This window comes from Mobula hypostoma, chromosome 11 (genome assembly GCF_963921235.1).
Source record: "Mobula hypostoma chromosome 11, sMobHyp1.1, whole genome shotgun sequence".
Lineage (NCBI taxonomy): Eukaryota > Metazoa > Chordata > Chondrichthyes > Myliobatiformes > Myliobatidae > Mobula > Mobula hypostoma.
This window is the reverse complement of record NC_086107.1, coordinates 90940217-90953998: the sequence shown is the minus strand read 5'-3', so window position 1 is coordinate 90953998 and position 13782 is coordinate 90940217. Positions and strand designations below refer to the sequence as shown.

Genomic DNA, 13782 nt, shown 5'->3' with positions numbered 1-13782 from the left:
AACCTTTAAAGAGATCAGAGTTAGCGATTGGATAGACTGGGATTGTTTTTAGAGGAAAGATCTTTAATCTTTAAAGAGATCAGAGCTAGAGAAAGTCTAAAGACTGGGACTGTTGTGAGAGAAAAGGGAGGGAAGGCAGTGAGGATTTTGAAACCATGAATGAGAATGTTAAAGTAAGGTCCTCCTCAGTGGAAGATAATGCAGGTCAATGAGTGTGTGGGGTGATTCACTCCCATTCCTCCATCAATCAGAAACCATTCAGGTCTCATTACAACTAAAGGCACAATCTCATGATATGCTTGTCTCCCTGATTAACAAGGGATGACAGGCGGTCTTAAACTGAGGAAATGCAACCTGGCTTTGCTGAATCGCTGTATGACTTTTCTTCAGACACACCAACAAATTAAAGAGCAGACCGATAAATGTGACATTTGCCGGTCCAAGGCTGCTCGAGGAAGAATTATACAGATCTGAAATCTGCAACCATTTACGTGCATCTTTTCATCAGAAGTCAGCTGAAAGGTGTGGTCGGGTAGGTGAGTTCTGTGGATAGGGTCACCACTGGTAAATTGTCCCCAGGGGATTCAGATGTGAGCCTCTCCCCGCTCTAGCTTACGGTCTTCTGACATCAGTTATGTAGACAATGATGTTAAAGGTCTGGTAACACCTGGGAGAACCTACAAATTTCACTGTTCACTCACAGAGGTACCAGGTACTTATTGAATCCACTGCAAGCTTCAGGTGGAGCTCTGAGTTCACAAGAGCACTAGTTCACTTGGCTCCTGCAAATTTGCCTCACAGCTGAACCATCCCAGGCCTCACCTCCTCTTCTGTGCCAACTCTCCAGAGCCTGCAGCTCCACCACCTTTGAAAAATCTATCTACTGCCACGTCAAATACTCCCAGTGCTCCAGCCTCCTCGAACATCTGGGTGAAGAATTCCAGAATACGAGAGGTGCCGGAAGTCCAGAGCAACACACACAACATGCTGGAGGAACTCAGCAGGTCAAGCGGCATCTAGGGAAATGAATAAACAGCCAACGTTTCGGGTCAAGATCGAATTCCAGAGATCCACCAACCTATACAACGATATCCACTCTGATTTTACTGTTCCTTGACACTATAGAGGTTTTCACCTTGATACAATTACCACCTCCTTCCTCTCTTACACCATTTCCCCTGTGGTTTTACCTCTCTGGTCATGGAGTCATAGAACATTACAGCACAGAAACAGGCTCTTTGGCCCATCCATGCATTACATGCCGTGTCGTATGACAACATCATTAGGTGCCACGTCGTATGATGTAGGCGATCATGGACTTTCCATGACCATGATTATTCTTGGCAAATTTTTCTACAGAAGTAGTTTGCCATTGCCTTCTTCTGGGCAGAGTCTTTACAAGATGGGTGACCCCTGCCATTACCAATACTGTTCAGAGACTCTGCCTGCTGTCAGTGGTTGCATAACCAGGACTTGTGATGTGCACCAGCTGCTCATCCGACCATCCACCACCTGTTCCCGTGGCTTCACATGACCCTGATCAGGGTCTAAGCCGGTACTACACCCTTGCCCAAGGGTAATCTGCTGGTTAGCAGAGGGAAGGAGCACCTTACACCTCCTTTGGTAGAGATGTACTTCCACCCCACCATCTAGCCCATTTTGAATTATTGTTCTATGGAATTATTATTTCCACCTCATCACATATCTTCTCTTGGAGAATGATAATTTCTCTAAATCTAAAATCAATTAATTTTTTCCCTCTGGCCTAATGAAAGGTCACTGATCTGTCAGTTAACCATGTTCCTTTGTCCACAGATGCTGCCTGACCTGCTGAGTATTTTTTTTTACGTTATGATTTTATTTCAGGTTTTCAACATGCAGCACCTGGAGTACAGGAAGAAGGTGGAGAGCCCAGTGACATGGTGCCATGACGATAACCTTTCCTTTAATGTCAGCAAAACAAAAGAGTAAGTTATTGACTTCAAGAAGCGGGGTGGTGGAAGGAGGGCTGAGTACACACTCCTGTTTATATCAATGATGTTGGAGTGGAGTTGGTTGAGATTCCTAGCTATAAAAATCATCAATATCTTGTTCTGGTCCAACCACATTGGCACTCTGACGAAGAAAGCACACCAATGGCTGTACTTCCTCAGGAAACTAAAGGAACTCAACATGTCTTCAGTGACTGCTACTGATTTTCAAGATGCAGAGCCTAGAAAGCACCCTTTCTAGATGCTTCGCTGCTGGGTAGATAGATAAATAGATAGATACTTCATTGATCCCAAAGGAAATTACAGTGTCACAGTAGCATTACAAGTGCACAGATATACAAATATTGGAAGAGAAGTAATAAAGAATATAAAATAAGTTACTTCAAACAGTCTAACAGGAGGGGGTCATCACTTCCCTGGCTATAGATTGACTCATTATAGAGCCTAATGGCTGAGGGTGAGAATGACCTCATACAGCGCTCTTTGGAGCAGCGCAGTTGTCTTAGACTATTATTAAAAGTGCTCCTCTGCTCAGCCAAGGTGGCATGCAGAGGGTGAGAAAGATTGTCCAGAATTACCAAGATTTTCTGTAGGGTCCTTTGTTCTACCAAAGTTTCTAGTGTGTCCAGTTTGTCTCCTAAAACAGAGCCAGCCTTTCTAATCAGTTTATTGAGTCTGTTGGCCTCACCCATGTTGATGCCATTGCCCCAGCAAACCACTGTATAGAAGATTGTACTGGCGACAGCAGACTGGTAGAACATGTGAAGGAGAAGCTTGCATACTCCAAAGGACCTCATTCTCCTCAGAAAGTAGAGCAGACTCTTGCCTTTCTTGTACACAGCCTCAGTGTTGGTGCACAACTCGAGTCCGTCATCCAGGTACACCCCTAGGTCTTGTACCCCCAGGGATTGAAACTGCTCTGCCCAAGACTACAAGCAACATCAGAGGATCAATGAACAATTTTCTGGAGGAACTTAGCAGTTAGCAGTCTCTTGTAGGAATCCCGGCAAATTGTTTGTTGCTCAACAGAGATACGAGTCGACAGATTCCAACATCTACCATTGTGTGTCTCCATTTGCAGAGAGTTGTGGACACAGCTCAGTCCATCATGGAAGCCCGCCTGCCCTCCATGGACTCTGCCTACACTTCCTACTGCCTCTGGAAAGCAGCCAGCATAATTAAGAGTAACAGGCACAAAATGCTGGAGGAACTCAGTATGGAGAGGAATAAACAGTTGACGTTTCAGGCCGAGACGCTTCATCAACATAATCAAGATCTCGTCCATCCTAACCTGGATATTCTCTCTTTTTCTCTGTACCATCAAACAGAAGATGCATAGACTCAAGAAGTCCAGACTTAAAGGACATCTTCTATCCCACTGTTATCAGACTCTTTAATTGACCTCCTGTATGCTAAAAGACGAACTCTTGATCTCCCAGTCTGCCTGATTGTGGCCTTTGCAATTTACAGTATCTCTCTGCCTGCGCTGTAACTGTAATACAATATTCTGCATCTTGTTTTGCTTTTAATGCACTCACGTATGGTATGATCTGTCTCGCTGGCTCGCAAACACCATTCACTGCACACTCAGTGGCCACTTCATTAGGTACACCTGTATACCTGCTTATTTAAGCAAATATCTAATCAGCCAATCATGTGGCAGCAACTCAATGCATAAAAGCATGTCAACGTGGTCAAGAGGTTCAGTTGTTGTTCAGACCAAATATCAGAATGCGTAAAAAAATGTGATCTAAGTGACTGTGACAGTGGAATGATTGTTGGTGCCAGACAGGGTAGTCTGAGTATCTCAGAAACTGTTGATCTCCTGGGATTTGCTTGCCCAACAGCCTCCAGAGTGTACAGAGAATGGTGCGACAAACAAAAATAAAAAACGTGCAGAAAGTGGCAGTTCTGTGGGCGAAAATGCCTTGTTAATGAGAGAAGTCAGAGGAGAATAGCCTGATTGGTTGAAGCTGACAGGAATGTTACAATAACTCAAATAACCACGTATTACAACAATGGTGTAGAGAAGTGCATCTTTAACATCGCCAAACATTGAACCTTGAAGTGGATGGGCCACAGCAGCAGAAGAGCACAAACTTACACTCAATGGCCACTTTATTAGGTACAGGAAGTAACTAATAAAGTGGCCACTGAGTGCACCTGGGTATGTGACAGTAACCAGTACTCCAGAGCATTTTGTGCTGGAGGCTGAGGGGAGATATGGTAGAGGTTTATAAGATTATGACAGGCACAGAGTGAGTGGACAGAGAACATCTGTTTGTCAGGGTTGAAATGTCTGATACCAGAGGACATGCATTGAAGGTGAGGGGGGTAAGTTCTTTACTCAGAGAGTGGTAGAAGCAAATACATTAGAGGCTTTTAAGAAATGCTTGGATAGGCACATGGATATAAGGAGGATGGAGGGATATGGACGTTGTGAGGTAGGACAGATTAGTGTTTGGATGTTTTTGATTTGCCTTTTAGCTGGTTCAGCACAACATTGCGGGCCAAATCTCCTGCAACTGTGCTGTCCTCTTCTATGTTCTAATACCAATACTACTTTGCTTTTCTCTCCTGGAGAACTGTGTCAACGCTGCTCTGAAAGGAAGCAAGGAGGAATGTTGCAAATGTACCACAGTCACTCAGTAAACGTGGTTATAGTTCCTTCCAGCAACCTCATTGATTCAGAGAGTTGTTCGTCACAGAAGCAGGTCCTGCAGTGCACAATATCCATGCAGACCATTGTACTTACCTATAATAGTACATTTACTCCCATTTGCTCTGTAGCTTTCTATGCCTTGGTGACTGAAGAGCCTATGATACTTCCTTAGATATTTAAACATTAGGCATCTCTCTCTCTAACTGTAATTGGATTTGAGTTTGCAGCCATTATCTGCTGGCCTACAGATTGCTGAGCATATTTTCAGCTATGGAAATGGATTGTTCCGAGAGTACAATAACAGCTCCCAGTGAATGGAACAACATGAAGAACTCGATGATTAGGCACTTGCAGACTCGAATTGTGCTGGAGTTGATGAGGCGGTTCAGATGCATCTGGAACATCGTTTTAAGGCAATTAAAAAACCTATCGCTACTCAAAGTCGATGGGACTTGCACAGACTCCAGTCACTGGCGCAGGTCCCCTTTAAGCGATGGAGCTGTTCCCCTTTCTCCTTGGAGCGACGGAGGATGAGGGGTGTATAAGATGATGAGAGACAATGATCGTGTGGATAGCCAGAGGTTTTTTCCCCAGGGCTGAAGTGGCTAACACGAGCGGGCATAGTTTTAAGGGGCTTGGAAGTAGGTACAGGGGGATGTCAGAGGTAAGTTTTTCACACAAAGAGTGGTGGGTGTGCGGAATGCACTGCCAGTGAAGGTGATAGAGGCAGATACAATAGGGTCTTTTAAGAGACTCTTAGGTAGGTACATGGAGCTTAGAAAAATAGAGGGCTATGCAGTAGGGAAATTCTAAGCAGTTTCTAGAGTAGGTTACATGGTTAGCACAACATTGTGGGCCGAAGGGCCTGTAATGTGCTGTAGATTTCTATGTTTCTATGTTTCTAAGACAGTGGAGGAGAGAATGCCGCACTGGTTTAAAAGTTTGGCTAAGGAAGCATGGCTTTCGACTCCCAGTACCGACCATCTTGCTGGCAAACGTACAGTCTCTGGTAAATAAGCCCAAAGATCTCAGAGCTAGATTCCTGTAGCAGAGGGACATTAAAAGCTGTTGTATTTTTTGTTTCACAGAACCTTAGTTATTTCCCACCATTCCAGATGGGAATTGCTTCACAATTCACTGCCAAGATAGGACAGCAGAGTCTTCCGAAGGCAGAGGAGGTGGAATATGTTTCATGATCAACTCCTTGTAGAGTATAAACGTCGCGATACTGTCCCAGTCCTGCTCACCCACCCTGGGCCATCTTGCGATCAAGTGCTGGACACTTTATCTGCCATGGGAGTTTTCAGCAGTCAGCTTGGTAGCAGTGTATATCACACCTCAGGCTAGTGTCAAGCAGGCTCTAGATGAACCAAGCAACGTCATGAAACATCGCACCCTGATGCCTTCCCCATCATTCTGGGGGGTTTTAACCAGGCCAGCAAGAAAAAGAGTCTAAATAGTTATTAGCAACAAGTCACTTGTGGAACCAGAGGAACCAACAGACTGGACCACTGTTACACCACCATCAAGAGTGCTTACCATGCTGTTCCACGCCCACACGTTGGAAAGCCTGATCACCTGGCTGTACTTCTACTCCCTGACTATAGACAGAGACTGAAGACTGCAGCATCTGTAGTGAGGACCAAGAGGGTGCGGACAACGGAGACGCAGGAGTGCTTATAGGACTGCTTTGAATCAATGGACTGGACTGTATTCAGGGATTCATCTTCGAGTCTCAATGAGTACTCCACAGCTGTCACTGACTTCATTAAAACCTGTGTGGATGAGTGTGTGCCTACGAGAACATATTCTACATACCCAAATCAAAAGCTGTGAATGAACCAGGAGGTTCTTAGTCTGCTGAAGGCTAGATCTGTGGCATTCAAGTCTGGTGACCCAGGACTATGTAAGAAAACCAGGTACGATTTGCAGAAGGCTATCTCAAGAACAATGGAACAATTTTAATGAGGTTGGAGGTGGAATTGTATGCACTTCAACTTTGGCAGGGTTTGCAGGCCATTACTTCCTCCAAAGTGAAACCTAACATCATGAATGGCAGGGACGCTTCACTCCCAGCAGAGCTCAATGCCTTTTATGCTCGCTTTGAAAGAGAGAATAAAACCACAGTGATCCCCGTCTCAGAGGCCAACATCAGGCTGTCTTTCAAGAGGGTGAATCCGCGCAAGGTGACAAGACCCGATGGAGTACCTGATCAGGCTCTGAGAACCTGTGCCAACCAACTGGTGGGGGTGTTTAAAAACATTTTCAATCTCACATTGTTACAGTCAGAGGTTCCCAGCCTCTTCAAAAGGACCACAGTCATACCAATGCCCAAGAAGAGCAGGGTGAGCTGCCTTAATGACTATCGTTTAGTAGTACTCACACTTACGGTGATGAAGTACTTTGAGAAGATGGTTATGGCTGGAATTACTTCTTGTCTCAGCAAGGACCTGGACCCACTGCAGTTTGCCTATTGCCACAGTAGAATGCCATCTCATTGGCTTTTCAAGCGGCCTTGGATCACCTGGCCAATACTAATACTTATGTCAGGATGCTGTTTATTGACTACAGCTCAGCGTTTAACACAAATATTCCTACAGTTCTGATCAAAAAACTCCAAAACCTGGACCTTTGTACCTCCCTCTCCAACTGGATCCTTGGCTTCCTAACTGGAAAACCACAATCTGCGCGGATCAGAAATAATATCTCCACCTTGCTGACAACCTACCCTGGCGAACCTCAAGGATGTGTGCTTAGCCCACTGCTCTACTCTCTCTACACCCATGACTGTGTGGCTAGGCACAGCTCAAATGCCATCTATAAATTTGTTGACAGCACAACTATTGTTGGCAGAATTTCAGATGTTGATGAGAGGGTGTACAACAGTGAGATGTATCAGCTAGTTGAGTGGTGTTACAGTAAAAAAACTTGCACTCAACGTCAGTAAGACCAAAGAACTGATTGTGGGTGAGATGAAGGAACAGACACCTCATAAAGGGATCAGAATTGCAAAGAGTGAGCAAATTCAAGTTCCTGGGTGTCAACATCTCTGAGGGTCTATCCTGAGCCCAACATATCGATGCAGTTACAAAGAAGGCATGACAGCAGCTGTATTTCATTAGGAGCTTGAGGTGTTTCGGTATGTCACTGAAGCCACTCACAAATTTCTACAAATTTTCTACTGTGGAGAGCATTCTAATTGGCTGCATCCACCATCTGGAAATGGGGGCGTGGGCTACTGCACAGGGTCAAAATAATCTGCAGAGAGTTGTTGTGAGTCAGCTTCATCATGGGCACTGGCCTCCGACGTACCCAGGACACTTTCAAGGAGCAATGCCTCAAAAAGGCAGCGTCCATCATAAAGGACCCCATCACTCAGGACATGCCTTGTTCTCATTGCTACCATCAGGAAGGTGTTACAGAAGCCTGAAGGCAAACTGAGAGATTCAGGAACAGCTTCTTCCCGTCTGCCACCTGATTTCTAAATGGACATTGAACCTACGAACACTACCTCACCACATCACTACATTTTTTTGAATTTTTACTTTTGCACTACTTACTTAATTTAACTATTTAGGGAGAGCTGAATATGTAAGTCTCTCCCTGCCTGTACATACCCTCTCCAACAGCAAGCCTCATGTAGTGCCTCCTCACTGGCAAAACACGGAAACTGAATTCCTCTCAGTGTCAGGCTGAACTACAGAGGACGGGAAGGAGGTCTGGCCCCTGCACACATGCCACGCAGGCCCACCGGTGTGTGGGCATGCCCTGGTGCTCGTGAACCAGATCCCCAGCTATGGGTAAATAGCCCCTCTGCCTTGTGGGCAGCCTCGGGGGAGACGAAGGCTACAGGAGTAAACCCAGACAGAAAATCCGGAGTGGAGCTCCTAAGGCAGATGGATGTCATTGAACATCCTTCTGGCAGTTCTTGCAGCCAAGCTGATAAGCTTTCCTTTGGACTGCACTGGTGAGGCCGAGAGGGGGATCTTGACGACTGGGCATCTCAGGATCTCTATACCTTCCGCCCAGGCTTGTGATGATGATGACCATCACCCACTGTCCTACTGGAAAGGCGGGTGCCAGCCACTTACTGTAATTCACAGTTTTTATTATCACATACATATTGCAATGTACTGCTGCCACAAAGACAACAAATTTCACGACATATGCCGGAGATATTAAACCTGATTCTGAATGGAGCACTCCATGAAAGCATTACTGGGAAGTGATGCCACATTGTCCACGATCTGATCGTTCTCACCTTTTTCATTTTAAAATCTTTTTTTATTAATTATTATTGAAAATCAACAAAAAAAAATACATTAAAGTAATCAAGTCAACATATCAATATGTACAATAAGAGTTAAACTATCAACCAAGCTAAACAATATATCAATATAAGCTTTTTTTTTGGAAAAAGGAAAGAAGGAAAAACCCCTACTAGCTAAAACAAAAAAAAACCCTACTAACAAAAAAAAACCAACAAAAAAAAACCATTGGGAGCACAAACCGGGAGCTATACGCCATACAAGTTTCCATAAAAGAAAGACGTCAATCTGCCAACCAAATCCATTTACCCAAGAATCAGAAGGGGACCATCTTAGTTAACTCAAATCAAATGATAGTAGCGGGCAAAAGACCCCCACCTTTTCTCAGAGTCAAATCGAGGATCAAAAGTTCGACTTCTGATTTTCTCCAAACTAAGACATAACACCACCTGACAGAACCATTGTATCAAAGTGGGAGCAGAGGCATCTTTCCATTTTAATAAAATAGCTCTTCTGGCCAATAATGTGACAAATGCAATTATATGTTGGTCTGATATAGAAATATTGTGAATATATTGAGGGATTATACCGAACAAAACTGTCAATTTATTAGGTTGTAAATTAATTTTTAAAACTTTAGAAATTGTAGAGAAAATAGGTTTCCAAAACTGTTTCAATACAGAACACGACCAAAACATATGTGTCAATGTAGCTGTCTCAGTTTTACATCTATCACACTGACTATCAACATTAGGAAACATTTTAAACAGTCTCTCCTTTGTCAAATAATAACGATGTACAATTTTAAGTTGAATTAGAGAGTGACTGGCACAAATCGAAGAAGAGTTAACCAACTTCAAAATTCGCAACCAATCCTCTGATAGCAAGGTCATGTTAAACTCTCTTTCCCAATCTTGCTTAATCTTAAGTAAAGGATAATTATCCTGTTGTAATAGTAAATTATAAATTTTCCCAATAAAACCTTTCACTAAAGGATTCATTTTTAAAATTATGTCTAACAGGTCAGAATCTTGTATATATGGAAAATTACTTAAATATTCTTGTAAGAAATGTCTGACCTGAAGATATTGCAAGAAGTGTGAGTACGAGAGAGAGTATTTAGTTACTAATTTCTCAAAGGACATCAAACGGCCTTCTTGAAACAGATCCATGAAGGAATATACTCCTTTATTCCTCCAAAGAGAAAAGGTAGGACCACTAAGTGAAGGTTTAAACAAATAGTTTCGATAAATTAAGCTAAGAAGGTTAAATTTTTTAAGATTAAGAAAATTATGAAACTGGTACCAAATTCGTAATGACTGCTTAATCATAGAATATAGATTTAGAATAGAAATTTTGGCTAGTTGTACAGGTAAAGAGGCTCCTAATAACGAAGTTAAGTAAAATTGTTTCCTGATTATTCTCACAACATCTTTCCTGTAGTAGACCAGGGCTGAATTCCCTAACATGCCTACTTTTCATAGAGTAATACAGCATGGGTACAGGCCCTTTGGCCCATCTTGTCCCTGCTAACAAGATGCCCCACCTAAGCTAGTCACAGCCGGCACTGCCAACACTGTGAGTTTAATCTCAGGGAAATTAATGGGAAATTGGGAGAATAAAATGGATTTGTGTAGGATTTATGTAAAAATGGGAGTCAAATGATTGGCTGAAGGACCTGTTTAATGTTGTCTCTGTCTCTGCAACTCCCCTTTGAACGTTGCAATTGAATCTGCTTTCACTACAACTGCCCAGTCCACACCCAAACCACTCACTATGAGTAAAGATGTCACCTTGAGCCATCTTCATGGCCATGGTAGTGTAGCGGTTAGTGTGATACTGTTACAACCTTGGAGTTCAGAGTTCAATTCTGCCCATGTCTGTAAGGAGTTTGCCTGTTTCCTCCCACATTCCAGAAATGTACCAGTTAGTAGGGTAATTGGTTATTTAAAATTATCTTGTGATGAGGGTAGGGTTAATAGGTGAGCTGCTGGGCAGTGAGGCTCGTTGGGCCACGTCGTTTCACTAAATAAATAAAATAAAATTACAAGCCCATTAGTTCTTGACCCTCCACCAGTGTGAATCGTTTCTTTTCTATATACTCGCTCTACATCCTTAATGATTTTAAAACACTCTGCTAAATGTCCTCAGAACCTCCTCTATTCCAAGAGCAACCCCAGTTTCTCCAGTGCTCTGTCCCTTCTGCACCATCTCCAAAGCTTTCACATTGTTCCTCAAGTGTGGTGCCCAGAACTGGATGCAACATCCCAGCAGGGACTTACCCACTATCTTTTCATTATGGGAATCCCTTAACCGTCACTACTCAAGAGCAGAAAGAAATTTGGAGAGGGTACTGGACACTGAGTCTCCACAACAGAAGCAAGCAGTGATCCAGATGGAGAAGGCTGTAAGAATGTATCATTTCCTGAACTATGTCCCACTCATCCCATCAACTAGACAAGGCCCAGGCTGTGTCTGAGGCTGTAGGTCTCTCACTGACATAGAAAAAAACACAGAAAACCTACAGCACAATACAGGCCCTTTGGCCCACAAAGTTGTGCCGAACATGTCCCTACCTTAGAAATTACTAGGGTTACCCATAGCCCTCTATTTTTCTAAGCTCCATGTACCTATCCAAAAGTCTCTTAAAAGACCCTATCGTATCCGCCTCCACCACCGTTGCTGGCAGCCCATTTCACGCACTCACCACCCTTTGCGTAAAAAACTTACCCCTATTATCTCCTCTGTACCTACTGCACCTTAAACCTGTGCCCTCTTGTGGCAGCCATTTCAGCCCTGGGAAAAAGCCTCTGACCTTACCAGCTACATTCAACCCACCAAAAGAGAGGGATCAAGTCATCCTTGAAACCAAGGACTGCCTCAAAAGATCAGCCAAGAGGGCAGACCAGCCCAAGGGATCAGTTGGCCTTACGTTTACTGTCTAGTAAAGGAAATGAGTGAGAAACAATGACCACAAGCGATTCTGCAGAAGGGTCTTGGCCCAAAACATCGAGGGTTTATTTCCCTCCACTAATGCTACCTGACCTACTGAGTCCCTCCAGCATTTTGTTAAGTGAGAAACAAGATTGTGAAGATGTGAAATTCCAGAACCTGCCATGGCGTAGCATTTCAACTGACACACTGTGGGAGTGCGGATCAGCAAGATACATCCGCCACGTCACAAAGACTCAAAACATAACGGATAGTTCGAACAGGAACATGAGGAGGGCAATTACTGATAATTAACAAGTCTCGTTAGGAGCAAGGATTGACAGAGAATTGCTACCTGGCAGGGACTGTAAAAGCACATCTGACTTTTAATTGGCATTAAATATTTAGCTGTCAATGGAAAGGAGATCTTTTTATAATAATTTTTGTGAGGGAGGCAGAGAGGCGAGAATTGCCTTTCTGATGACTTCAGCGCCAGCACTTATCCTTACATACAGACACTGCCTCTTTATTAGGTACCTCCTGTACCTAATAAAGTGGCCACTGAATGTATGTTCATGGTCTTCTGGGGCTGTAGCCCATCCACTCCAAGGTTCAACATGCTGTGCATTCAGAGATGCTCCTCTGCACACCGCAGTTGTAAGGTGTGGTAATCTGCGTTACTGTCATCTTCCTGTCAACTTGAACCAGTCTGGCCATTCTCCTCTGACCTCTCTCATTAACAAGGCGTTTTCACCCACAGAACCGCTGCTCGCTGGATTTTTTTTGTTTTTTGCACCATTCTCTATAAACTCTGGAGGCTGCTGCATGTGAAAATCCCAGGATATCATCAGTTTTAGAGATACATAGAGATACAATCCCAATGCTTCAGGACTGTTTTGAATAGACTAACTGTTCAAGGAGGCCACCGCAAACAGAGAAGACACGAACCTTGAAGAATATGCCTCATCTGTCACCGGCTGCATCTGGAATGGTGTAGATGATGTTGATATCTCAAGGATGGCCCATTCAGAAGCCCTGTGCTCCCTACTAAAAGCCCGGGACGCTGCCTTCAAGTCCAGTAATGGAACCGCTCTCAGAGCAACCGGGAGAAACCTCAGCTTAGGGATCAAGAGGGAAAAGACTGCCTATGCACAAAAAAATCAGGAACGTCTTGTCTGATAATGAACCCTGATGTATGTGGCTGGGCATCAAGGGTGTTACTGACTACACACAGAAAAACAGTGTCGACTGTACCAGTGACACCCCCCTCCCTGATGCTCTTCTATGCACGCGTTGAGGCATGCAACACAGCACTGGCCATAGAAGCTGCTCCCCTCCCAGGTGAACACTCAGCGTCTGTAACAGGAGCAGAAGTGAGAAGGACTCTGCAGAGAGTCGACCCCCGTAAGGCTACCGGGCCAGGTTGAGTACTCAGAGAGTGTGCACACCAGCTCACTGATATCTTCATGGACATCTTCAACTCTTCATGCATCCAGGCTGTTGTCTCCACATGTTTCAAATCAACCACTAGCATCCCGGTACCAAAGAAGTCTGCACCTTCAGAACTAAGTGACTACTACCCGGTGGCACTGACACCAATCAGCATGAAGTGCTTTGAACAGCTGGTAATGGTGAACACCAAAAATTCTGTTGCTGCCGCACAGGACATTCACCAAAATGCTCAACGCGGGCGACCCCAGGACTGTGTGCTAAGCCCATTGTCGTACACTCTTCTCACACTGGACTGCACAGCCAAACACCCAAATAATCCCACTCTCAAGTTTGCTGATGACATGACAATGGTGGGGCTCATCAACAACAGTGACAAGACGGCCTACTGGGAGGAGGTGGAAGAGCTGGAGGCCTGGTTCCAGGCAAATAACTTCCTCCTTCATGTCAATAAGACAAAAGAAATGGTTGCCGACTTCAG

At 44.2% G+C, this 13782-nt stretch overlaps 2 protein-coding genes across 10 annotated transcripts in view; one reads left to right on the top strand and one right to left on the bottom strand.

Moving 5' to 3' along the window:
• The window catches only part of LOC134353936 (uncharacterized), a 431517-nt gene that overhangs the window by 170848 nt on the left and 246887 nt on the right, over positions 1-13782 (top strand). For 5 of the 6 annotated variants that reach the window (XM_063062506.1, XM_063062507.1, XM_063062505.1 and 2 more), the window contains one exon: positions 1867-1967. In XM_063062506.1, the coding sequence (XP_062918576.1) occupies positions 1867-1967 (101 nt within the window). Of the gene's footprint in view, positions 1-1866; positions 1968-3072; positions 3541-13782 lie in introns of those variants that run through there. The other variant, XM_063062504.1, reaches the window with a different exon arrangement.
• The window catches only part of LOC134353935 (synaptotagmin-1-like), a 142918-nt gene that overhangs the window by 70021 nt on the left and 59115 nt on the right, over positions 1-13782 (bottom strand). The window lies entirely within an intron of this gene.